Source organism: Pagrus pagrus (assembly GCF_965226575.1).
Source record: "Pagrus pagrus genome assembly, chromosome: 5".
Classification (NCBI taxonomy): Eukaryota; Metazoa; Chordata; class Actinopteri; order Spariformes; family Sparidae; genus Pagrus; species Pagrus pagrus.
Genome location: NC_140189.1, coordinates 33,780,165 through 33,807,462, shown reverse-complemented (window position 1 = coordinate 33,807,462; position 27,298 = coordinate 33,780,165). Strand labels below are relative to the sequence as shown.

The 27,298-nt window shown below is 40.8% G+C and overlaps 2 protein-coding genes across 7 annotated transcripts in view; both read left to right on the top strand.

Annotated features, from left to right (window-relative positions):
- LOC311257087 (teneurin-3) overlaps positions 1–14,601 on the top strand; it is a 156,281-nt gene extending 141,680 nt beyond the window's left edge. For all 5 annotated transcript variants that reach the window (XM_084352532.1, XM_084352531.1, XM_084352530.1 and 2 more), the window contains 8 exons: positions 628–782; positions 4,003–4,886; positions 6,037–6,212; positions 6,632–6,867; positions 7,627–7,923; positions 9,797–11,408; positions 11,811–11,941; positions 12,536–14,601. In XM_084352532.1, coding sequence (XP_084208658.1) covers positions 628–782; positions 4,003–4,886; positions 6,037–6,212; positions 6,632–6,867; positions 7,627–7,923; positions 9,797–11,408; positions 11,811–11,941; positions 12,536–13,288 — 4,244 coding nt within the window. In that variant the 3' untranslated portion in view covers positions 13,289–14,601. The remainder of the gene's footprint in view (positions 1–627; positions 783–4,002; positions 4,887–6,036; positions 6,213–6,631; positions 6,868–7,626; positions 7,924–9,796; positions 11,409–11,810; positions 11,942–12,535) is intronic.
- Positions 14,602–21,168: 6,567 nt separating this feature from the next.
- On the top strand, positions 21,169–27,204 carry tdo2a (tryptophan 2,3-dioxygenase a). Of its 2 annotated transcripts, none has more exons than XM_084352652.1 (12): positions 21,169–21,216; positions 21,517–21,622; positions 21,744–21,834; positions 22,145–22,215; positions 22,652–22,779; positions 22,921–23,107; positions 23,284–23,391; positions 23,501–23,612; positions 24,455–24,512; positions 25,141–25,220; positions 25,575–25,665; positions 26,002–27,204. In XM_084352652.1, exons 1-12 carry the CDS (start codon positions 21,200–21,202, stop codon positions 26,153–26,155), a joined length of 1,203 nt encoding a protein of 400 aa, XP_084208778.1. In that variant the 5' UTR covers positions 21,169–21,199; the 3' UTR covers positions 26,156–27,204. The 2 variants fall into 2 exon arrangements, with proteins under 2 accessions (XP_084208778.1, XP_084208777.1); XM_084352651.1 differs by lacking the exon at positions 21,169–21,216 and adding an exon at positions 21,279–21,349.
- Positions 27,205–27,298: the final 94 nt, after the last annotated feature.

Genomic DNA, 27,298 nt, shown 5'->3' with positions numbered 1-27,298 from the left:
GTGGCTGCAGTGGTCCGTTAATGTATTTTCCCAGTTTGGAACAAATGGTTATTGCAACTCCACACTGGCTTGGCTGCAACTTACAACTCTGAGCTGACACTCAATCATTGAGACAATTTAGTCCACAGTTGTCACCATGGCAACTGCCTGTCTTTCACCCCTTTCATCTAAAATTGGCCGAAGCTGTCATTTCCGCTCCCTCGCTCATTCATTTCTCAAATGGTGTGCAGATTGTTGATGATTGCCGATGTCAAAAAAATCGCCCAGACTCGCCCCTCATTGACACCCCCACCTCCTGAGGTCCTCTTTTAGAGAGGAGGGTTACAAGATGCACCAAGTGCATATATACCGTATGAATACAGCCTTTCCCACTTCTGCCTTAGAAATAATTTAATAGCAGAAAAGCAGCCCTTGAATTATTGACGGCTGTGCTTTTTGCAGTGACCTGAATAATGGGAAGGCAAGCTTGACACATGTATCCATCGTGTTCTGTCCACTGAGTCATGCAAGCAGAGATGCCGCATATCTACCATGTTTTCCTGTTATCACAGGTTTTTTTTTTTTTCTCTCCCTCCCCCCTCTTTCTCTTCTTTGCTCCTTTTACCCCCTCGTACCTGATGTCAACAGGCATCACTGTGGACAAGAATGGCCTGATTTATTTTGTTGATGGCACCACAATCAGAAAGGTGGACCAGAACGGCATCATATCAACTTTCCTCGGCTCCAACGACTTGACATCGGCTCGCCCTCTGACCTGCGACAACAGCATGGATGTCAATCAGGTGACTTCTACTCTCAAGTGTCAGACAGTCGTTAACGCTGCCTGTGGGCTTCCACAGAGCATGTCACAGCGCCACCTTGTGCGCCCCCACCCCCTCTGGCCCTCTTTCAGTTTGCTTACCTATGACTCATCATTGATATGCATCATTATATAACTGCATATATATTACATATGCAGTATAGCTCATATCGTTTCATGAATGATAATCTTTTCAGGGAACTGGTCTTCAAGTTAGAGCAAGATATGCTGTGGCATTTTTTTAAAATTACCTCACCGTCTATGTTATTATTAACAGTTCCCAAACTCTTCAGTGAAGTGGTGAAAAGAGCTTTTTTACATGCCGCTCCCTCCGCCTGGAACCTTCTGCAATTAAATTTGAAATTGCAAAAACTGGTCTCTTTCCGGGAATTTAAATCAGCGCTACAGAAAGTGTACGCGCTCCCTTCTGGCTCCTGTTTGTGGGAAATATTTGAATCTGGATGTTTCAGTTTAATTTATTTATTGTTTGATAACACTTGATCATCTTGATTATCTTTATAATGGTTTTAGATTGCCCTGCGGTTGCTCTTAAAGTGAATCTTGTTTGTATCAAGGATGTGATCTTTGACATTATTATTTTTTTAATTATTTATTGTTTTATAATTCAGCTTTTATTAAATTCTGATCTTGTAGGATTTTTTTCTGTTGTCCCCTGGGTGATGTCAGTTGTTTTGTTATTGCTGTCAGTCTGTCTTGGCCATAAAAAAAGAGATTTAAATCTCAGTGAGGATCTCCTTATTGAATAAATGTTAAAATGTGTTAAAATAGACAGTTAATGGACAGATCCTATTCCAAGAAAATACAGTTACATCAGCTGAATAAGCTCCACTTCCTAGAACACCAAACCTTGTAAGCAGCTTGGTGAAGAAACAGCAGAGACGAAGAAATTGTGTTTTTTTTTTGTTTTTTGTTTTTTTCGCTCTCAACTCCACAAGTGCAGAGCATTTTCTCTCAAAGTACAGGAGGAAAATATGTGGTAGGAGGAAGATGTGATTCAGGCAGGAAGAGGAGACATGAAGTGTTTATTGAAGAGATGAGTTTTCAGGTCACGGCAGATGATATGGAGGGAAGAATAATTACTCAGTTTGGGGGGCTTGTTTTGATGTGGCTGGAGCCGAATTAGTGTTTAGTGTTCCACTAGAAATACTCGGGATTGAGGACACTTACACCATACATGATAATGAAGCAGTGCTCGGCTTGGCGCACATAAAACCTTTTCTTCTGCAGCGACTGGCGACGGTCCGCTTTGCCTCGCATCTACCTGTGAATGAGGCGACATAAAAGCGGCGCCCTGTCTGTACACAATAGGTCACGGCATTACAATACCGTGCCACTTCGTACCGAGCAGAGCTGCGGCTCCCTGCGCTTTAACATTAATCTCTCCTCTTTTCGCTTCTTCTTCACTTCTTTCAGATCCGAGTTAGTATGAATAATGAAGAAAAATAAAAACTTAAAAAAAGGCTTTTATCATATGAAAATTGATGCATTCACAGCATCTATTTTCTGTTTCTGCAGACAGTGAATTCTTAAGTGCTTCGGCTGTCGAGAATAAAATTGCTGCAGGATCAGGTTCTCCCACCTCTCACTTGTGTGCAGCAGACAACTGTATTTTTTTTTTTGGTTGGGTTTTTTAACTAACCAATTTACATTTTAATTAGATTTCTTATGTTTTAATGCAGATCAGCTTACAAAAAGAGACGACAAGACTACAAACAAAACACTTCAAGAGTAGAGAGGGAAGGCTGAAACAGCCGAAACAAAATGACCCTGACAGAAGATATAATAGATATTCTTGTGTCCTATTGAGAGGTTAAATAATAGAAATGCAGCAATGAAGGCGAGGGGGAGAATTAAAAGGTGCTTTTGGCAGCGTAGGAACATTTCTTAGTGTAAACACAAGAGAATGCAATCTTTCTTTGTTCGAGTGTGTAGGTGGGTGGGTGGTGAACATGAAGGGGGACGAACATAAATGAACATAAAGACAAAGGATTAAGCTTGTCACTTTTTGCTAATTATCAAGTCATTTGGTTTGAGCCAATAAAGACATGGTTTTGGCGAGACGGTGGGATCCTCAGGCATCCCAGCTAGAGAATTGGCTCAGTGCAGTTTAACTAGTGGCAGCCTTAAACGCAGCGTGTTTTATTATTAATCGCCCTGTGGAAAAGCACAGTTTGGGAGCATTTTGACAGTTTTAATGACACAGTTATGTATTTGAAGGCAAGGCCAGTCATTTGTGCTGTTACAAGGAGCTTTTTTATTCACTGACACATTTCTGACAAGCAGACTGTAATGGTTGGCCGGGGTTAAAGCTTTGGATTGTAATACTTGTTATTTCTCCAAAATGTGGTTAACACAGCTGTCTTTATTTCTATCGTCTGAAATATCTTTTTCACTCAATTTAAATTACTTCGTCGGTCACCCAAAAGCGAAATACTTCTCTCTCAGGTTGCAGCACCAGTTAGTGGTGCCTACATGAAGGTATGAAGGGCACACTGAGGGTTATTTTGGCAGCTACTGTATACTATAAGCCACTCAGGGAGATAAACATCTTACAGTATACTCCACTTAGTTTGAAATCTCAATGGCAGCACGATATAGCTTAAATGTTTAAAGGGAGAGAGGACATGATAGAAAATCAACTTCCATGAGGGAATAACTTGCCTGTCCAAGGCTGGTGGAACAGACGAAAGCTGAGCTGTGTCTGTTTACAGCCTCCTCACAGCTCAAGGTATTCTCGATATCAGCCACAACGTGACTACACTGAAGGTTTATTAATTACAGTCATGTTGTCGATGTTGTTTTTGTTTGGTTTTCTTTCCTATGCTTGCTGATTTAGACCTTGAGAATTTAGAAGGTGCTTTATTGTTCATGAGCCCATGAATCGATTTGTGGTCATGATTACTTCGAGTAAACAGCTATTGTTTTAATTGAAAATGTTTAAAAACTCACAATCTTACCAAGAATATCTAATTTCAAGTCCAAAACATCTTATTACACTTAATATAACACAAAATCACCTAGAGAGTAGCATTCTGGAGAGATGAATGGGACTTTTTACAGCCAAGAAAAACACCTCCTGTGCCTTGTTTTTTTTTTACTTCTTTCCAAAGTGGCATCTTTTCCAGTTTGTTGATCTCCAGTGAAAAAAACAGCAGTCAATCTAATGATGTCCTGTATTTCAGGTGATTCTGGAGTGGCCCACAGACCTAGCAGTTAGTCCCATGGACAACTCGCTGTATGTCCTGGACAACAACATTGTGCTGCGCATCACAGAGAACGGTCAAGTGAGCATTGCAGCTGGCCGACCTATCCACTGCCCGCTGGCTGGACTGGACCGTGGCTTGGCCGGCGGTCAAAGGGCTCAGTTAACCCCTCTCGAATCAGCTGTTTCCATTGCTGTTTCTTACCATGGGGCCATCTACATAGCGGAGACAGATGAGAGAAAGATGAGCAGGATCCGAAAGGTTTCTGTGGATGGTGAGATAACTCATTTGGCCGGGGCTCTCTCCGACTGTGATTGCAAGAATGATGCCAACTGCGACTGTTACCAGACAGGCGACGGCTATGCCAAAGATGCTCGGCTCAATGCTCCATCTTCTTTAGTGGCAGCCCCAGATGGAACACTCTATGTGGCAGACCTGGGCAACATCCGCATCCGGGCCATCGCTCGAAATGGGCCAACTTTGACTTCCAGTGCCGGTACATATGAAGTGGCGTCCCCCGATGCGCAGGAGCTGTATATGTTTGACAGCAATGGCACCCACCAACACACCGCCAGCCTGCTCACTGGCGACTTGAAGTACACGTTCAGCTACAGCACAGAGAATGACATCACAGCTGTTACGGACAGCAGTGGCAACACTTTGAGAATCCGTAGAGATCCCAACCGCACGCCTGTCCGTATCGTCGCCCCTGACAACCAGGTGATCTGGCTGAGCATGAGCACCAACGGCGGGCTGAAAACACTCACAGCGCAGGGCCAGGAGCTAGTGCTTCTAACTTACCATGGCAACAACGGCCTGCTGGCTACAAAGACATCCGAGATTGGCTGGACAACTTTCTACGAGTAAGTATAATGGAGACTGGCAAGTTCATTCTCCGGAAAGTCAGACTGATTTAGTTTGCAATTAAATTTAGGCCTTTTGCATCTGGAACCAGCCCATTGTGCAAATTAAAAAAAATTATAAAAACACCTCCTACTTTGTGCACACTAATTCAAATGATGTAAACAATCTGGCATTGGCAGATCATTTTATGTTTTGGAATTAAAAAAGAGAAAGTATTCGTGCTTCTCATGGATCAGGAGGCTTTACAGTTGAAGGACAACGCCAGGATGTTTATTCCATTTTTCTATTCAAGGACGAAAATGTTTGCTGTGTATGGACATGTGCATGTGTGTGACCCTGTGCGTCTTCTTTCTCGTCTCACAGCTCAGTACAAGTTACTCTATAAATGGTAACCGTACTTACCTGCAGGATGCTTTAGGGTGCACATTTAATTGAAACCTAATTATAAAATTTGCCTCAGATCTGTAAAATAGCCTAGTTAGACTGTAATAACTCCATATCCATAACGTATGCTACTTTTTCTTTTACTTTTACCGTTTCTTGAATAAACCATGTGTTCAAAAATGTAGTTAGTGAAGAAGCAGCATAAGTGTTGGTTACAATGTGATGTTGTTTTGACATAAATACATTTAAAAAGAGGAAAGCCGACAAAATCCACCAATGATTATATATTTTTTTTACAATAATAAGCCACCATAACATGGTCACAATAGCATGCCCTCTCAGTGATTGAATTTTTCTCCCTTGTGTAATTTGCTGTCATGTCGCATTATGCCATGAATGATATCCTCACTATAACTAAAAAAAAAAGCAAAGCATTCAGTTTAAATTATAATGACACATCAATCAACCAAAGAATCCAATCCATTAATATAAAGTTCATATGAAACGGATAGCTGATGAAATGTGTCATTCTCACATGTCAAATATTTGGACTGCGCTCTGGGTTGATACAGACGTCGTGTCACTTACGCTCTGGAAACTGAACATATGAAAAAAAAAAATATGAAAGAAAAGTGACATTTTAATTAGAATAACATTGATGGTCTTATTCAACAAGTATAAAAGAGCTGATAATTCAGTGCATTGTGGCATTGAGAGCTCTCGTACATATCAGTGCTTTTGTCTTCTGATGTTCTTGTCAAACAGCTACGACAGTGAAGGGCGGCTAATGAATGTGACGTTCCCCACTGGGATGGTGAATAACTTGTACACAGACATATACAGCGCTTTGACCGTGGACATCGAAAGCTCCATGACGGAAGAAGAAATCAGCATCACCACGAACACCTCGACCATCCGTGCCTTCTACACTCTGGCTCAGGGTAAGGGCCGCAACTCTTCTCCCCGACTCAGGCAGCTATTTTGTAAGCCGTTATTTGTCATTGTTTCGGGGGTCGTCGGGGCAATGTTGAGTAAGCTTAAGTCGTGTATCATTACAGCTCAGAGGGTCTGACAGACGACAGTGTAAATGATTACTCTGTCAGTGTGCAGGCTTTGGCGTGTCAGTTCAACCTTGTATCTAAATGGTTTCTACTCGCTGCCAGAGCCAGATGGTCCAGTTATTTCAGCACATCATTCATGTTCATTCTTTTTTGTGAGAAAAGCTGAATAAAAATCCTAAAGACTGAAACCACAACCGAGTTCAACGAGGAGACTGTCAATAACATGAAATCCCATGTGTAATGACATATTTCTGTTCTAAAATGTACATTTTGTTCATTTTTTTGTTTACTATCAACAGACCAGTGTAGAAGCAGCTATCAAGTGGGCTTTGACAACTCGCTAAGGATTACCTATGCCAACGGGATGGACACCCACTACCAGACAGAGCCCCACATCCTGGCAGGCGCTGCCAATCCAACTGTAGCCAGACGCAACATGAGCTTGCCAGGGGAGAGTGGGCAAAACTTGGTTGAGTGGCGCTTCCGCAAAGAACAAGCCAGAGGGAAAGTTATCGTGTTTGGACGCAAGCTTAGGGTATGTTTGATTTCTTTTTTTCTTCCTTCCTTGCGGCACATGCAAATGATCAACACCCCAAAAGTGGATTTCTCCTGTGGCCTTGCTTACCTCAGTGCTAGATAGACTGTGGAAGTGACACTTCTGGGGGCAGTGATCAGTTGCACAAGGTTACTTCTCCAAAAAACATGATTAAACTGCCCAAATAAAGACATCTGTTGGTTTATGTCTGTAGCTGTGTCACTGCCCTTTTTATAACCTTCCAAAAAGTCTTTCTTTCCATTTAAATGATAGAATCACATCACCATTAAACTCCTGATATAGAGAGTTATCATTATTCCAACGCTGTACAGGAGCCCACCTCTTCTTATTCCACCTTCTTAGAATCCGACACTCAGATTTATGACTTACGGTACTTCATGAACTTAACTTGGGTGGTTACTTTGCCTCTGAGTAATTTTCATCTCCACTAAATTCAGGAGGTTGTAATTTAAGTGAACCTGAACAATCGCCAGAGTGTCTCTCAGTTTAATGAGCCCCGTGAAGGGGATGTTAATCTCTGTGACAACTGTAGTGAAAATCATTGTGAATACAGTTTAAAGAGACATCCAGACAAAGGTGTTATAAAAAGCAAGGATTTCTTCTTGATATTGTATGATTGTATAATCAGTGTACTTTCACTGTATAATGTTTTAAAGAGTTATCTGTTAGGTATTATCACTCGTAGTAGCCGTTGTCTTTTTTTGTCTGACACATTCTTAAATCAAATCCTTCCCACAGGTGAACGGGCGAAACATTCTTTCCGTTGATTATGATCGCACCCTGAGGACAGAGAAGATTTATGATGACCACAGGAAGTTCCTCTTAAAGATTATATACGACACAGCAGGCCACCCAGTGCTGTGGGTGCCCAGCAGTAAGCTACTGCCGGTTAATGTGAGCCGCACTAGCAGCGGGCAAATCAGTGCCCTGCAGAGAGGTCCCACCACTGAGAGACTTGAGTATGATAGCCAGGGCCGCCTGGTGTCCAGGGTGTTTGCTGATGGGAAGATATGGAGTTACACCTACCTGGAGCAGGTGAGAAAATAACATGACCAGAGGAAGCAATATGTAAGATATAGTGTGCAGCATGCTAGTCATTATCGCCACAGGACGACTGAAGACCCTGACATGTAGCAGCGGTCACCCTGAAGAGGCTTATTTCGCAATAATCACCAGCCCCACGTATATAATTCTGCTTCTTACAGAGGCAAAACACAGTCATCATTTTAGACTAACTGCAGACTTTTAAGCATTATTTATAAGCGTTGGATATAAACATATTCAGAAGCATTGCATGCACAAGATGTACCCAACCCTCGACCCAGTAATGAAAATTCTGAAGGAAGACATAAAATGTAACCTGGTGTATCCATCTGCTTTTCTGCAGTGTGTCAGGTTTAACCAAGGCAAGAGTGCATTGGCAGCAGTGTAGACTATACAGTACATTTGCAAAAGCACAGTACAGTCTTTAAATCCCTGTATGTAAAGCCTGAAGACTATGTTAAGTGCTGCTGCATGTCATTTTGTATCGTGTGTCCTGTCTTGTTTGTTTAGTGCTGTGCTGTGACTGCGTGTGTGGTTTAATTGTGACCTGCCAGGAGACTGAAGATGAAAATTAGTACAATCCATCAAATGCTAACAAAATGTTAAATATTGTTCATGGTCCTCTTTCAAAAATAAATGAATAAATAGCTGAAACATAACAAAGAATGGACACCCTGCACTTGAGGACTGGTCCAACCGGTTTTTAGTGATGGTGGCCAACAAGGAGTACAAATTGAAAGACTGGGTAAATACAGAGTCAACACACTGGGCGGCTGGCAGGCTGTGATTATATGAAACTCTGCAAGAGCACTTTTTTAAAAAAAAATTTTAATAACTGTATTTACTCAATTGTTAAATATGTGCTTCATTCTGACCGGCAAGACTAAAAATAGAGTTCAGGAAATAGTTGTGATCTGTGTCCTTGTATGTTCAGGTAGTCTTCAGGTCTGCTCCTGGAGTATTCTCAGGAAGATATAGGAAGAGTGCATTGAGGCTAAATTATGCACATAGTGATATAAAGAGTGGCACAGATTCTGTGTAGTACAAAACAAATCTAAACCTAAATAACACTCAAAACTGAAAGGTCTTCTGATCTGTGCATTTTGCTGTTCCATCGTGTCAAACAGCAATTTATCTCCCTTGAGCTGCATCACTCCATCAATCTCTCCGACAAAAAATATTTGCTATATTTTAGACATTTTTTAGAGTGTGTTTAAGATTGCATTGAGATGCTCAGCTACAAAAATACATGCAGAGATTTCCTCAGCCTCTCCTGGCTGCATCCTTTCATTGCGTGACCTGGAGAGGCCATGTCAACACTCTGACATAAGGAACACGGAGAGCTCAGGGAGCACAAGCAACCTCTGTAGCAACGGATGACTGAGCATGACATTTTAACAGGAAGGGTGGTAAACCTTCAGAAGACAGACCACAGTCTAATCTGCATATATTTTAAAATAAACTAGTTTTTGTGGAGAAAAGGACTTTAAAGAAAACATTATTTGTGCCAGATGGTCGAGTATTTTGACCACCAGACAGTCATTAAATAATTGAACATGTTTAAAAGAACAAATTGTCCTCCACACCAGGGTTCTCAGGAAATGCTCATGACAGAAGCTCTGTGTGGTGTTAAACATCAATATATCATTTTCAAAGTACTTATAACGCTGAAACTAAAGCTGTATACTGTATTCTGCATTAACAGATCAGAGGATCTGATAGCTAACTCTACCCAGTGCATTTTTCATATACCCTGTTTCTACTCACTCTGACTGCACTCAACCCGCCTGTCATTACACATATATTATGTATAAATATTACACAACTTAAGAAAACACTTGCTATTTTGCTCTTTTCCCTCTAGTCCATGGTTCTCCTGCTCCACAGTCAACGGCAGTACATATTTGATTTCGACTCCCTGGACCGGCTTTCTGCTGTCACGATGCCAAGCGTAGCCCGCTACACCATGCAGACCATCCGTTCAGTGGGCTACTACAGGAACCTTTATCATCCCCCAGAGAGCAACGCCTCAGTGGCTGTGGACTACAGCGAAGATGGCCTCCTACTGAGAGTAGCTCACCTCGGCACAGGCCGTAGGGTCCTGTACAGGTACCGCCGGCAGAACAAACTGTCGGAGATGTTGTATGACAGCACAAGGGTCAGCTTCACCTACGACGAGACGGCAGGTGTGCTGAAGACGGTCAACCTGCAGAATGAAGGTTTCATCTGCTCCATCCGTTATCGCCAGGTGGGTCCCCTAGTGGACCGGCAGATTTTCCGCTTCAGTGAGGATGGCATGGTCAACGCACGCTTTGATTACACCTATGACAGCAGCCTGCGTGTCACCAGCGTGCAAGGTGTCATCAACGAAACACCACTACCCATCGATCTGTACCAGTTTGATGACATCTCAGGAAAGGTAGAACAGTTTGGGAAGTTTGGGGTTATCTACTACGATATAAATCAAATCATATCCACCGCAGTCATGACCTACACCAAACACTTCGATGCACATGGTCGCATCAAGGAGATCCAGTATGAGATATTCCGCTCTCTCATGTACTGGATCACTTTCCAGTACGACGATGTGGGCAGAGTCATCAGGCGAGAGATCAAGATCGGCCCCTTTGCCAACACCACCAAGTACAGCTATGAGTATGACGTGGATGGCCAGCTCCAGACTGTGTATCTGAACGAAAAAGTGATGTGGCGCTATACATATGACCTTAATGGAAATCTGCACCTGCTGAACGCAGGAAACAGTGCCAGACTTCTTCCTCTGCGCTATGACTTGAGAGACCGCATCACCCGCCTCGGAGATATCCAGTACAGAATGGATGAAGACGGTTTCCTCCGTCAGAGGGGAGCAGAAATTTTTGAGTACAACTCCAAAGGCCTCTTGGTGCGGGTCTACAGCAAGAGCAATGGCTGGACGATTCAGTATCGCTATGATGGACTCGGCCGCAGAGTGTCCACTAAGACGAGCTTGGGCCAACACCTGCAATATTTCTACGCAGACCTGAGCTACCCAGCCAGGATCACACATGTATATAACCACTCCAGTTCAGAGATCACCTCGCTCTACTACGACCTCCAAGGACACCTGTTTGCAATGGAGATCAGCAGCGGAGAGGAGTTCTACATCGCCTGTGACAACACCGGCACACCTCTGGCTGTCTTCACGAGCAACGGCCTCCTGGTGAAACAGCTCCAGTACACGGCATACGGTGAGGTCTACTTCGACTCAAACCCAGACTTCCAGCTTGTGCTCGGGTTTCACGGAGGACTGTATGATCCCCTGACCAAACTGCTGCACTTCGGGGAGCAGGATTACGATATAATGTCTGGAAGGTGGACTGTTCCAGATGTCTCTACGTGGCAAAAAGTTGGCAAGGAGCCAGCTCCTTTTAATTTATACATGTTCAGAAATAACAACCCCATCAGCAAAGTCCATGAAGTGAGAGAATATGTTGCAGGTGAGAGATATCATGGTTAAAGCTTCTGATACGTTTTATTATGATTATAAGGGATGCAACTAATTATTATTTTCATTACCCATTTTTCTGCAGATTAATTTCTCCATGAATTATTTAAATTGTCGGAAAATAGTAGAGAAAATCCCTGATAATTTGCATATTAAATCTTTATCCTCTTCTAATCGGATGTTTCATATCTGTGTTTTATTTAATTTTGTTTGTGTTGTAATAATTAGCAATTATTAGGAATGCTCAGCTTTGACTGTTCAAGAAAGTTTGTCAGAACCTTCTTCAAATGTTCTTGTCAGAAGTTTTTCAAATAGAAATGTATCATCTGGTACGCTGCTTCATTCATGTTGTAACTCGTGAACTTTCTGTCTTTAATTTATTCTTCTTGCACAGATGTGAACAGCTGGCTCGTAACCTTTGGCTTTCATCTGCACAACACCATTCCTGGGTTTCCAGTCCCGAAGTTCGATTTAAGCATGCCGTCCTATGAACTAAGCAAGAGTCAGCGCTGGGATGATCTGCCGGTGGGTAGCACTAATATCTCTCATGCATATTGAACACAAACACAACAGTTTTACTCCTCCAGCTGACAGACACCATGCTTTTGAAAGTGTACAGCCTCGGACAGACACCAAAACAAATGCTTTGTTTTTCATTGTTTTTCTCTGATGCCAGAAGTTTCAAGCTGCCATCTCTTAATTGGATTGCAATGTATTTCATACAAAATCAATTTTAATTGGGCAATATTTGCATAATAATACGCCAAATAAGCATAACGTGTTCTTTCCTCTGTCTCGTTGTTTTATCTACCAATTGAACACATTAGAACACTGTCTAACTTTAAATGTAATATTTTGGTGTTCCTACTGTTAAAACAATCTTTTGAAGCTATTTATGATTCGTTGGTCTCTTCTTAGGCCTTAACACAAAAAGTGTTGCTGTAAAATTGTCATGGGGGATTTATCTACTTTTGGCTTGAGAACACAGCTTGAAAACACCATTATCTTAGACGGGGATGAAAAATTCTTTGAAGCAGAGCAGAAGCTGGTTCTAAATGGCCTGGAGAGTCAGGTTCTGCCATGTTCAGGCGTTAACGTTTCACTGCACTTTTCCTACAGTCTATCTCTGGGGTCCAGCAGGAAGTAACCAGACAAGCGCATTCTCTCTTGTCATTCGAGCGGCTGCCAGAGGTCCATCTCACTCGAGGTCGCAGAGGTGAAAAGTCTTGGCTGTGGTTCTCAGCAGCAATGTCTCCAATTGGAAGGGCTGTTATGTTTGCTATCTACAAGGGCAGCGTTCACACTCACACACTCAACGTGGCCAGTGAGGACTGTATCAAGGTCGCAACAATCCTCAACAATGCTTTCTATTTGGAAGACCTCCACTTCACTATAGAAGGGCGGGACACACACTACTTTGTCAAGCCAGGCCTTCCAGATGCCGACCTTGCTGCATTGCACCTCACTAGTGGACACAAAACCCTGGAGAATGGTGTTAATGTGACTGTTTCTCAGTCCACCACAGTCATGGATAGTCGCACTCGGCGTTTTGCAGATGTGGAGATTCGTGCTGGTGCTCTCGCTCTTCATATCCGCTATGGATCCACAGTGGACGAAGAGAAAGCGCGGGTTGTTGAGCTCGCTCGTCAGCGCGCCCTCGCAGGCGCTTGGGCAAGAGAACAGCAGCGGGTGCGAGATGGCGAGGAGGGGGTCCGCCCTTGGACAGAAGGGGAGAAGAGGCAGCTCCTGAGTAGTGGAAAGGTTTTGGGGTATGATGGGTACTATGTGCTCTCCATCGAGCAGTACCCAGAGTTAGCAGACAGTGCTAATAACATCCACTTTCTGCGGCAAAGTGAAATTGGGAAAAGGTAACAATACGAGGTGCATTTTCTGCCAAAGAGACTTAGTTTTGGTAGAGACACGCTAGCGGACAAAATGAAAAGCAACTGTAATCAAAGGTTGCTGTTATCTACCCTGAGTGTCAATGTGTTTTTGTATTAAAAAAAAAAAAAAGAAAAATAAAGAAAAAAGTAGAAAGAAAAAAGAACAAAAAAACAAGGGGTCAAAAGCAATGCTGTGCATTGTGGCCCAGGGACTACAGAGTAAATGTATAACTACACCAAGCCTTAACATGGCAATTACAGGTCAGTTCCTCTGTTGCACAAGCCTTTTGGACTCTGGACTCTGAAGCAGAGGAATACTGGTGTCTTTGGAGAAACAGACAGCTAATTTTGGTGTTTTATGTTTTTGGGATTTTTTTTGTTGTTGTTTTCATCAAGAAGAGTCCGGCTCAACCGACAGTATTAAAGGAGCAAAGGAAATGTTTACATTATGCATATCTGCACTTCTTTAGAAGTTCGGGGCTCGAGAGTTCACACTCCCAGAGCGAGCAGTGTCCTTGAGCGAATGTTTGTTTTTAAAATCAGAGACTTCTGACGTTAGAGATATCCTCACCAAACAACCACTATGTATACCAGATTTAGCACTGTAAACATCAAAAACATCAAAATGTCTTATTCTCTTTGAGATGTTTTTAAAAAGAAAAAAAGAAACAGTTTCCATGTTTAAATACCCAATATTCATTGTGGAAAAAAGGACAGTGAAAGAATGAAGAACTCTGTTGGGGGGGAAGGCACAACCGTGTCTTGGACAGCACAGGGACACCATGTTTTGTAAATTATGCAAGAGTTTTATGTCGTTTTTTTAAGAAATTGAGTAAATGTCTGTACTAGTCATATTAACAGTAATTTATGTTGTGTTTATACATGACGAATAAAGTCCAGCTGAGTTTGATTTTTTTTATTTTATTTTTCAGACATGCATTTTTTATTTTCTGTTCTTAAAGTTACGTTACTAATGTGGCTAATGTGGGGCTTCTTCACAATGCTCTGTTTAAGTAATTAACAGAAACCTGTGCATGTAGTGACAAGTATTTACAAGTGGTGATGTATCTATAACATGCAGTCAACTATTATTTCCACTAAATTTAATGTTTATTGGGCATAATGCCTTTTGACCTGGCTTACTGTCCAATGAATATTTCATCAACACAAATATTTCATGAACCCATCTCACATAAACAAGGTTGCAGTGGATCCAAATATAGATCACATCCATGTTCTCGGTAGGTATGATTCTTTTGAATGTTAAATGCACTCATGGATTAAAATGATATTGGGGTTCTTTTTGGTGTGTTGTTTTTTTAAGAATTAGACAAAGTTCTGCCTTTTTTTGTTGTTTTCTCAAAAGTCAACTGTTCGGAAAAAAAGGTATTATCCAGCCGGTAATGAACTCATTTAGATATCACCAGCGCTTTAAAGTATTTCCAAATAGTTATGTATGCATGGCCTCAGTATTCCAAAAAAAAATCAAAATGACAAAGTACATTAATGATTAAAAATGCATCCTTTGAACTACAAAGCGAAACAAGACAAATGCAGCATTAATTTTGAGTTGGCTGCTTGAAGCTGTTCTGAAGTGTGTTAATTGTAGCTGAAGACAGTGTAAGTGTAACTAACCTTTAACATAGACAGTTGGCTAAAAGCAATCTACTTAGCGAGCATCAAAAAGGATTTTAGGTTTGAACATTTGATGGCTCAATTTTTAAAACTACATTTGGGTTGTGATCAGCTTTTCCCACACTTGAATTAAGTGTTATTCATCAAAGCACGGAGGACGTGTGATGATGGAATGCATAACTCTGAAAACAACCCCTTCATATGAAAGTGATTTCTTTTTCATGGTAAACTTCAAACGGCATTTCAAACCAAATGGGAGCAGAATATTCTTTGCACAAAAGTTGTTTTATGCTGTTGTTTTTTGACCCCCTGTGCAGCATCTCACAGATTCTTTGTATGGTTTCAGAAATTTAAAGAATGCTTTATGACATATAGAGCTCAAAAAAAAGCTCCATCTCTTTGAATGTTGCTCAGCTCGAAATCTCAAATACACTCCATCAAAGTTCTCATCAGACTCCCTCAGGATATACCACCCCCATTCCTCACCAACCTATAATGAAATGTCTTAATAAAGCTCCCCTGTGAGCCATTGTCTATTGTTTCTTCACACTGAAATTACAGTGAACTTAAACGAACCCCCATTTGTTTTGATATATCCATACAAAGAGTGTCAAACCCCAAGAAAACCCTGCTGAAGAATCTTCAAATATAAAGTCAGCTCTGCAAAACATAAAGCATTCAAATCTTTGATTCTCTTAAAAGGCCTCTGATGCTCCCTAGTGGTGCAAAGTCATAGTTCACAAAGTCATCCAGCTGACTGTTTATCTACATCATCATGTGGCTACGCACTCATTATTACAAAGTCATACCTGAACTTTAAGGGGGGTCAGAAAAATACTTCAGATAAATCAGTTCAAAGATCACTTCTGGACACTCCGGGTTAATTTAAAGAGACATCAAATAGAATAGATAAAACAGTAATTCAGAATGATCCGCAGTACTGCTGCAGTATCACACTGTGACCACAGTCGGCACTGCCAAAGAAACAGTGCGGCATATCACTACGCAGCATAACTAGACCTACTTCAAAGCCTCATATAAAAGAGATGGCACGACTTTGCAAGAACATCAAAGACCCGAAAGCATCATGCAATAGCCACATCAGAGAAATGGAAAAAAATGAGGCACGTTTCATAATTCAATTGGACCTCATTTCATGCACGTAACATAAAGGTGGCCACATGGAATCACACATGGAAACATGAAATACATTTGCAATCCATCTTGGACGCACAATCACAAAACACAAGAGCACCGAAGGGGATGTTATACATCATATATGAGGATTGAGTTCGAGGTGGTACCGCATGGATTAGAAGCTGCAGTCAGCGATTCTAATCCAGCAAACTTTTCGTTTAATTCAGCGAATATCTCATCACAATCTGCTAATCTGTGTGTGCGCTGGAAAAAAAAAAAAATTGTGGGAATTCATACACAGCCCTGGCTTCGTAAATGGAGAAAACCCACACAACACTATGCCAGCCAATCAGCAACACTGTCCTCGCCCACGAGTAACGGAGCTACACCGTGATAGTAATGAAATGTAAATAACATCAGAGATAATAACTCGCCAACATAGTTTAAAAAAGACAACTTGCGACAGCAGACCTCAGTTTCTTTCCCTTCGAGTTACACATTTTTGCCTGTATTGCGTTGAGGCTAGCCAAGCCTCAGGCAGAAGATGTGCTCTTCTAGTCATTTATATACTGTTTTATATAACTATAGCCCAGCTGTTAGAGTCAGTACGTCTATGACTTTGGGGTGCGTAGCGTCTGAAGAAGGGGTGTAACTGGTTTGCTGTTAAATATCAGCGCTCTGTCCTCAGAATCGTTTACTCCAGCACAGTGGCCTCATGTCAAAATGGTTGTTAATGACGTGAAATTATATCTATAACTTTAGATGTTGTATCCACGCTGGCTCAAATCTGGTGGCTGTGGGGATTTAAGAAAAGCTTGGACTGAAGCTACTCCAGTCATACTGAATTAAGATCACATGACGTAGGGCTGAGAGTAACGAAAGGGACAGTAATTTAAAGTGAACTTGAATTTACAGTAGTAGATACAGTAAAGCAGTGATGTGACATTAGAAATGTGTGATCAAGTGCATCAACCGAGCTGATTAGATCATTACGAACACATGGAATAGTCACCAGATTGAGCTCTCTAATGAGCTTCTAGAAAATAAAATAACAGTGTGGAGCTGATTGCTTCTCCAAGGGCATCCCACATTGCAAATCTTGAAATGACTTTCCCTTCCCCTGATGGTTTCAACAGATATTCTGTATGTTATTTTATATAAAGCTAATCTCAGTGTGGATGTCCCTCTGTGGATTTTATCAGACCTACTTTTTTTGGCAGCCAGTCTTAATAGATTCTCAATTGCACACACAAGGTGACGGTGTTCATTATTGCTTTTGCTCACCTTTAGCTGACAACTCGTGGACTTTCTCTTCGACGCAGAATCAACAGGACCTGTAGGGGTACATTCAATTTGAGGAATGTGACAGAAAAACAAAATTCCATCCCCAAAGTATTTCTGTGCAGTGAGTCAAAATAGGGAGAGTTAAACCTCAGATTTTATATAATAAAAACACCATTTCTCTCAGCAATAATACATCTGCTCCCAATTCCATTTGGTTTCTTAACCAAATCTGTTTGAATGCAATAAATCAAAAATAAACTTTTGAAAGTTCGGTTTGAAAGTACTTCAAAAAGAAAACTGACCACCTGCATTCATGACCTTGTAATTCATTTAGAGATGCACGATATATTTATCAGTATCTGTGAAAATGTAGCTGAAAAATATCGAAGATAATATAAATCCAAATTGCTTTCATGGCCTAAAGCATGCAATGCATGTTTTTCACATGTTCTCAGGAAGAGAAAAAGGTAAGATTTGTTATGTTAAAACTTGACTGAGCCTTTAAACCCTCAGGTGTGCATCAACTACAGGTTATAAACTTCTTTTAAAACACAAAAATGTGAAGAAAAAAAACGGTTATCTTAGTGGTATGGGCCATGAGATGCAGGTAATTAACTGTTATTGTATCGTCTGAAAAAAAACCATACGCTGCATCCTAAATTCATTTGTTAAATACTGACTTCTATATAAACCACTTTATGGTACATTTACTGAGAAGGAAAATAAACACTATTTCTGTCCAGAGGTTTCTGACACAAAAAGGAGCCGACATGGAAGGAAACTGCTGAAATGTTCTCCTAACACGAAGGTAATGTTTGAAATCCACACATCAACACGGGCCAACAGGCTCCGATTTTCTGTGCTTACAGAATTATTCTGTGATCTCGACATAAACAGCTTCGTTCTGACCTACTACTCACATTGGCATTTAGTTTATAGCCTGAAATTGCTGCAAACAAATATCCCAGTAATATTGTAATATTCCTATATAATAGTGTTTGTAATTAATTTTCTGCCATCATAGGTTACTGTAATTCTATTATGATATGTAATAATATTTCCGTGATGCAGATTAATGTTCCCCAACATAATGACTTCAGTTCAAACACATAACATCTCTGGTTGATTGCCTTTTTACCTACAACAAAACATACTTTATTTTGAGTCTACAATAAATGTAAAATTAATGTTAAAAAACGATATGAGACAAGATAATTGAAGTATGTATTTACTATAAACATACTGCACAAACAGAAAAAGCAGAGGAGTGCAAAAATGTTTTACTTTGATTAGAATTGATCCGTCGTTTATATTAAAACATGAGAATCTTGAAACATTTTTCCAAACATCTAGTTATCTAACGACTGCAAGAAGATGAGTTCATTAAAGTTATGGTGAGAACATAATTATGATTAAAAAACAGTACAGTTCCTCTGTAATGATTAAAGCTCATGTGTGTAAAGGTGCAGATCTCACTGCTGACATGTTTAGGTGCTTTTTTTCAGATTTTTCTGTTCTTTTTTTTTTAAATACATTAATTATGTTTGGAGTGAATTGTTTTCTGACACTCTTACACAGATTCTCACATGCACACACGGTGATAGTGTTCATTATTGCGTTTGCTCACCTTCAGCTGACAACTCGTGGACTTTCTCTCCAGCAGGACCTGTTGGGGTAAATTCGATTTTAAGGCATGTGACAGAAAACAAAAAAAAGTGTCTCTCTGCAGGATTTCATAACAGGGAGAGTTAAATCTCGGATGTAATACTGGAAAAACACCATCTGATTGCGAGAAGATTGGTTAATCAAAGTAACGTCGAGATCATAATTATCATTCAAGAACGCTTCATTATTACAGTGTGTAATAATTCCCTCTGTAATTATTAATGCTAACAGGATGGGTCGAAGCAGAAAGACTGAAGTGCAGATCTTACTATTAACACATTTAGTCGCTTTTTGTCCAATTGTTCTGTCTTTTCTGAGACGTCAGTGATGAATACATTATTCATGCTCTCTTTCGAGAATACAAAAAGGCTCAAATCAAAAGTGATGTGGAGATGAAGTCAGATGCAGCGACGGCTCGGCTGACAATTGACAAACAAACGAACGGCACGAGGACGAGGGGCGTGCACAGAGGAAAACAGTTTAACTTTCATTGGGAGATTTACATGGCAGCGAGGTGAAGAGAGGTCACATCCCTGCTTTCTCTTAATCAGTGACTCACTCAGACCTTGGAAATAATGCGTATTGACACGTGCATCCTATCAGTGAGATGGACAGGTTTGTTAAGGCCTTGCAGATTTACACTGACGGTATTATCTAGTCTAAAGCATCTCATCCACTGCAGCCCCGACCACCTCCCCCTCACTAGCGTCCCATTCATCCCAGCTAAATGGGAACAAGAACAAAGAATCTCGGTGCTGCTTCTGCTCTTCATGTTCAGTCTGCAGCATTATATAGCTAGACTTGTACCATGTCCCGATTCAGAAATAGCTGCTCGTTACCATCCCTCTGATCTTCTGAGGACAGTTGCACAGGCTGTTGGGACTGTACTTGAGAAGTCTACAAAGAGTGTGGGTGAAAAACAAGGGCGCTAATGATCTTGGAGGGATTTAGAGAGGGTGGATTGTGGATTCTGAGTCTTAAACTGATGAAACTGGGCTAACTGTCGTTCAATGACAAAAACCTGAACCCCTAACCTTTGTTGTGACTGACAGTGTGTTGTGGTTCAGGTGGTAGGAAGAGACAACCCTGTAATTATCTGAGGGAATAACACAGCTGTTAACACGGCCTGGCAGGAAGTTCCCAAAATGCTCCGGACGGTCCGCTCTAAAGGTTTGTATGTTTATGTGGTTTGTCACAGGGACAAACACAAACATGAGCTCACTGCACTGAGAACATATGTGCTGTCCACTCACTCTCAGTGGCCTTGGAACATGTCTCCTATGATGGTAACTCACTGAGGCTGAATAACATATTAACCAAATTGCAAATATTTACAGATGAGTCCAATGAACCGTAGTGAGGCATCAACGATACTCAGAGAACTTACATTATGTTTCTTATTATGACTCACAGCTGTTGTGCTTCTGACTGAGTGTCTATGCTTCTGCAGTGGGTAAAGACTGAAAATAAGAGTTCCTGATCAAAAAATATTAACGTTAACGAAAGTAAAAGTCCATTTCACCCACATTTTTCTGTGAGTGCCTCGCAGTCTAATTTCAGGATGTGTCCTTAATCAAACAATAATCAAACCTCTCAAGAGTTTGTGGTTGAAAAGAAGCTCATCTTTTCACGGCAAACATTGATTTTTCCACATTTTCTTCGTCTTTTTTAAAATTAAATGTATTGATTGGAAACTTGGCATGGCGAAATACAAAAGACAGAAGGTGCATATCAGGTTTGCCAACTGGAACAGAGTCTGCGATGCCAATATACACATGAGAATCCCACTCCTCTCAGTCAGACGTTTACGTAACCAACTTCACTATTTGTAACAGACAGTACATACAGACGAAAACAGCAAATCCTTGAGAGCGAACAATGTGAAGATACCCTGAGACAGCAACCTCCACAGCAAAGTGTTTCCTGACCACATTTGTTCTGATAGTTTGAAGGTTCCTGAGTTAAAATCTATTTCATTTCATGTTCCTTTCAGTCTGATGTTTTGCTTAAAAAGTAGTGTGTATTTGGTATTTGTTGTTTTTCATTGTATTATTTGAAAAAGGTCCTGTGACTGTTCTTTTAGCAGGTCAAGGTTCGAGTCCAGAAGGTGGTCCCAGCTCGAGATAAACAACAGCTCCATGAGGCAAATAGAGGCGGGCCGGATGGTGCCTGCATCCTCATGAATGATTGGATGAGGTGAGTCTTTAAAAATCTGGATTGCTTTGAAGACAATCTTAGTAAATATTAGTCGAGGAAGAAGAACACATCGTCGCTGCAACTGATTTGGAAAAGTCATGAGTGGATGTCCGTACTTTGAGAAGAGGCATTTGTACGTTCAAATTGTTACTGCACCTAAAATAGGGCTCTGAAGGATTTTTTTCCCTCCACTAAATTTTTGTTTAAGTAAAATCAAATGCAGCCTTCTGACAATTCATTAGGAATACTGACGAGGAGAAATCACCAAGTAACAAAAGGCCTTCTCTCTTCGCACTGCAGGTTATTCAAAAACAAGCCTCCCACGACAGAGGAAGAGGAGGATGCCTCTCAGACAGGGGTTAACAAGGCCAGCAAAGGAGGAATCATCTATGGAGACTACCTGCAGGTAGAGAAAATCACTTCCTTTTAACACAATCTGGCTGCGTATTTAAAAGAAAGAGAATTACTGGAATTTAGATTTGTTTTCAATTTTGTGTGAGGTGCTGAATTTTCTTTTCATCTGCCAGCTCGACAAAATAGTGTCAGCCCAGGTGCTGCAGAGTGAAGTGAAGGGCAATAAGATCCATGATGAGCACCTCTTCATTGTCACCCATCAAGGTAAAACTACTGCAGCTTTGTGGTATATTCAAGAGACAGAAATAAAAATTGCTGTTTCAGTAATTCAACTTGTTTGGAATTAAAAGTTAGTATTTTTTTTTTTTGCTCGTTTCAAATTTAGAAGAAAAAAAAAAAAGACTTACCTGGAATCCAAAAAAAGATCAAAAGTAAAGTGATTTCAATGAAGAAGCAGATGTTTTACTTACTTCACTAGTTAAAATGTGTATTTTTTGCAGTGTAATTATAAATGTGTGACCTTTTCGTTTGCCTCGTTACATGATGCTAAAATGTTATTTGTGTTCAATTTCAGCCTATGAACTGTGGTTCAAACAGATTCTGTTTGAGCTCGACTCTGTGCGAGAGATCTTTATCAGTGGACACGTGAGTGAACTCATCTTATGCTATCACGTTCTTTTTTGATGTTAGTAACACTAAATTCAGATCTATCAGATGTGAGCTGTCAGTGTTGAAGATTTAATTCCTATATTTTATCATTAAATACATGAACAATCAACAAAATCATCACAGAGAAGACTACACAAGTTCTGATAGGAATGCTTTGTCTTATTCAATCACACCGGCTTTGGAGTTCAGTTATGATTAAATAAAACATTTCTGCATCACCTTGGCTCATTTTCAAAATTAAATTTACTTCCCCCCCAGCAGAGACACGTTGGGTTGAAGAAATAATGATGCAAAAACTCTAAAAGTGTAATCAGCTCAGTAATTAGATTCTGTTTTCCGGTGTCAGGATATGTACTTACAGGCTGTGCTATGATTAGTAATAATTTCCTTAAATGCTCCACTATTCCTCCAGGTCAGAGACGAACGCAATATGCTCAAAGTCAACACTCGCATTCACAGGATTGTGATGATCTTCAGACTGCTGGTCGACCAGTTTGCGGTTCTGGAAACGATGACTGCCCTGGACTTTTTCGACTTCAGGTAAGCCTATAAATAACTTCCGGCCCTCTCTGCTTCAGGGCTAAATTCTTTATAAGATGCACTCCTCCTTGATATTGCACTCTGGCCTGTGTTGTGTGCATGTACGCTTACTTGTTGTTGTGTGTGTGCGTTTGTCTGTAGGGAATACCTGGCTCCAGCCTCTGGATTCCAAAGCCTTCAGTTTCGGGTCCTGGAGAACAAAATCGGGGTCCCGGACAACCAGAGGGTTCCTTACAACAGACGCCACTACAGGGACAACTTCAAGGGTCGCGACAGTGAGACGCTGCTCGCCACTGAACAGGAGCCAACACTCTTAAAACTAGTCGAGGTTTGTTTGACAAACACCTGCACATCGAATTGTTAATTTAATCAGGATATAATTAGAAAGAGAAGCCAGCATATTATTTTATTCAACATTGTGTTTTTCTGTGTCTTGCTCTGGATAAGTCACCTGCGACTGAACAGGGTATGAATGTGATATAAATCTTGTGCCGTTCTTCTCAGGAATGGCTGGAGAGAACTCCTGGCTTGGAGGCGGATGGATTCAATTTCTGGGAAAGACTGGAAATCAATATATTTGATGGGTTGAATCAGGAGAGGGAGAAAATCGAGGTAAGAGATGATTCCAGCAAACTTTCTTCGCTCCCTCTGGACTGCACAGATGATTGACAGAAACCGTATTTTTATTTACGGGTTGTGTTTTATTATTTTTTTTGTTAAGGAAATGCCAGATTCTGAGGACAAGGAGGAAATGATGGCTGAGCTGGTCAAACAGAAGGAGCTGTTCACTTCTCTGTTTGATGAGAAGCGTCATGACCATCTCCTCAGCAAAGGTGAGGGATCTCTACAAATTGAAAAATCTGACTGATCAGTTGTCATAATCCTGTTTGCAGTAGGTGATTTGTTAATTTTTAACAGGGGGACCCAATGGGACCCTTCCCCTCACAAACCAACCAACATAAACACCCATGTACGCCTCCATAAGGACATGTTGCAGGATGCATTAACCTTTAATGTGACATTTCTAATTCAAATGTATTTTTAAATCCAGTTATCTTCCTGCTCTTCACTCTACAACTGTCTTTTTATGTGTTGTGTGTTAAAGTAGTAACCTTTACATTTTATCCAGCTGACTAAGTTTATTCAGGCGGGTTTTCACATGTTTTTTTACAGTCCACTAGAAGCAGGGCCATTTTAAAATACATGATTAGGAGATGATTAGGACACAATGAACAGGAACAGGACAAAGAATAATGAAGCCTAATAAAGTCTTTTCATCTTAGTGAATGTCAAGAGAAAAGTCATCTTATAAAAAAAAACCCTGACATTTGTGCATCCCTGAAATAACCAGCAAAGGCTAAATGATTAGAGAGACAAGATACTGTAGATGTTAGTCAGATAAGAACAGACTACACTAACATGTTCATCTTAACAACCCGGTTTCCTCTGCACTCTGCTACTGAGGAACGGAGAGCACGGGGGGGGCAGCGGTTACATTTTGGTCATTTTGCTAACAAGAGGAACACGATCACCCTCAAAACACATTCTGAGTGTTTATCAAGGCGCTAGATATGTTTGTAGTCCAGATATAATTAACGTTTTATATTTGTGAACTTTAACGTTGAATGATGAATAAAGATCATCTGTTTAATATATTTTCAATTTTGCTCACAAGGTGAGAGGCGGCTCTCCTACAAGGCTCTCCAAGGTGCCTTGATGATCTACTTCTACAGGTATGTGATCTTTAAAACGTTCCCTCACTCTTGTCCAGCTAAACTCTGGCACAGTGTACCTGTGCAATATTTGCTTCAGCTTCATATTCATACATTTCGACACTCGAGAGCATCACAGTAAACACACAGACTCCTACTGTTGACCACTGGGCCAGCCGGAGGTTTCACGTCTTACTTAAGAGCAGCTCAGTGGGTTTATTTTCCCGAGGCAAGGTTACTTATTTATTCTTTCCACCTAAAATTTCCACGTCACCTGCCCTTCTCTGAAACTCCCATGAACCATCCAGGTCATGTGAAACCAACAATATAACAGTTGTAAAACACAGCAGTTTCACCCGTTGTCAGATTTACCAAAAGGTGTTATAACCAGGCTTTTAAAACCCGTGTGGTAAGGGCACAAGGTGGCATGACACTCATTAAAGCTATGAGAGCAAACAGAGTCATGTAGCAGCCGCGGCATGGTGATAATTAATGAGAGACTGATGGGTAAGACATGTTAACTGCATTGCTGTAGTCAGCAGGCGGCAGCTGCTCTTGTTTTACAAGTGCTATGAACCCCACCAAGACACATTTTCACACACCTGTACAAGCTATCCTCAATCACTAACATCTTCTTTTACCTTTTTAGGGAAGAGCCGCGGTTCCAGGTTCCTTTCCAGCTGCTCACATCCCTCATGGATATCGACACCCTCATGACAAAATGGAGATGTAAGTACTGGATCATCTCTGTCAGTTGCTACATAGACTCACCAGTGAACAAGTACAGAAAAATATGGGGAGGGGGGAGAATACAAATTTCTACAAGAAACCACTACTTTAACATTTTTGCCCAAGGGCAGAGCTGGACTGACGGGAGTTACAGAGCTTAAGTTAGTTCAGCACCTCAGAGGCAGAAAAATATTCTTCCTTCCTCTACGGCTGCTCATCAATCCAACAACCTATTCCCATGAAATACACTGTTTACTCACCTTTGTCTCAGTCGTGTCTTAACAGCTCAAATGAAACATGCAGAGCCAAAACATTGCTCATACCACAACGGATATTTTCTGTCTTTTGTTTTAGACAATCACGTATGCATGGTGCATCGTATGATTGGCAGCAAAGCTGGCACAGGGGGCTCATCTGGCTACCACTACCTGAGATCCACTGTCAGGTATTGTATGCTACAAACTTTACCTTACTGTTTAAACACTTTACTCTGCAAGTATCTTAAACACTTCGGAGCTTGTTATTCAGATAAGGACAGGGAACGGCTACACTGAGCTTATCTAAATTAACCTGTCATATGGTCACTTCTCCCTGACAGACACTAACTATACTTAAAGTTCATTTTAACAAGAGCGATGACACAAATTCTTAATTCAGTATGTATTAAGTTTTAGCAGCAGTTTGATTTTGTCCTTCTGAGAGTACAATCTGCAACAGATGCCTAATTATACTGCCGAGTACACAAGTTCTATATTGAATTAATGATTTTCTTTCCCTTTAGTGACCGCTACAAAGTGTTTGTGGATCTGTTCAACCTGGCAACGTTCCTGGTGCCTCGCCACTGGGTGCCCAAGCTGAATCCCAACGTTCACACGTTCCTCTACATGGCCGAATGCTGCGACAGCTCCTACTGCAGCAGTGAAGACTCAGACTAGGAGACGTCTGTCCTGGCTTCCTGCCTTTCACTGTAACTGACCTCACAACAGATCCCCTGCACAGCTAAAAAAAAGATTTGGTGACAGGTGCATGGATGAATAGGTGGCCATCACCAAGAACACAGTTTTCAGATATGCATGACATCAGGTTGATGTACCTGAGAAAGTCTATACATCTGCACAAAATACTCAAATACTACATACGATGATAACGGAAATAAGCTGTAGTTTTGAAGCATCTTGCATGTTACTACCTTCAGGTTTTTTCAGGTAAAAAAAAAGATGTTGTAGTGAAACATGGCACAAGGACGGACCATTTAAAATGGCTGACAATGTACATAAACCACAGAAATGACATAAGAGGCATTAGATAGCATGGTGGTAATACTGGGTGGGCCTTCCAGTACATCTTATTGGGATTGTGACATGTAAATACAGAAATATGAAAGAAAATCTTAATTTTAATGTCAAGAAAGGTGAAAAACATCTTTTTTCATCTCATCTGACACTAAAAGCAAATACCCTCAAATTATGTTATCAAAGAAGAGAATAGAAAATTACAAGCTCATTAGTTTCATCAGGCTGTAGCGCAGAAACTTGTGACGCAGCGTCTGACCCTGAATAAATCAAATGGCCAAATTACACTATTTTACTCTAATCTCTAATCTTGACTGGTCACAAAGTAAAGCAGATGGCTCCTTGATAGGATTTGCTTAGATGTTTTCCAATAAAATTATGCAAATTCACTGCGACTGACCTGAAAGCAAATAGATCGGTGAGCGCAGTGATCAAACTGGTCGGGATGATGGATTTTTTACAACAGCGTTATCCTTCATGTCAGCATGGGGAGGTGTCTGCGAGGGATTACTGGGATGTGGTTTTGATGCAAGAAGGAGCACAATAAACCTCTAAAATAGAAAAATGGAGGCCAAATAATGTGTACATAATGTTAATAATGTAGTTGTGTGATAATATGTTTGTATAGTATGCTGTAAAATCAATTTTGTTATGTATTTATGCAGTGATTGATGTGATCGCTGTATACATACATTTATGAGCCATATCACATATAATATGTATCTAGCTTATATATTTAATAAGATACTTTTTTTTTGTACAGTTCATCTATACTTATTATGACAT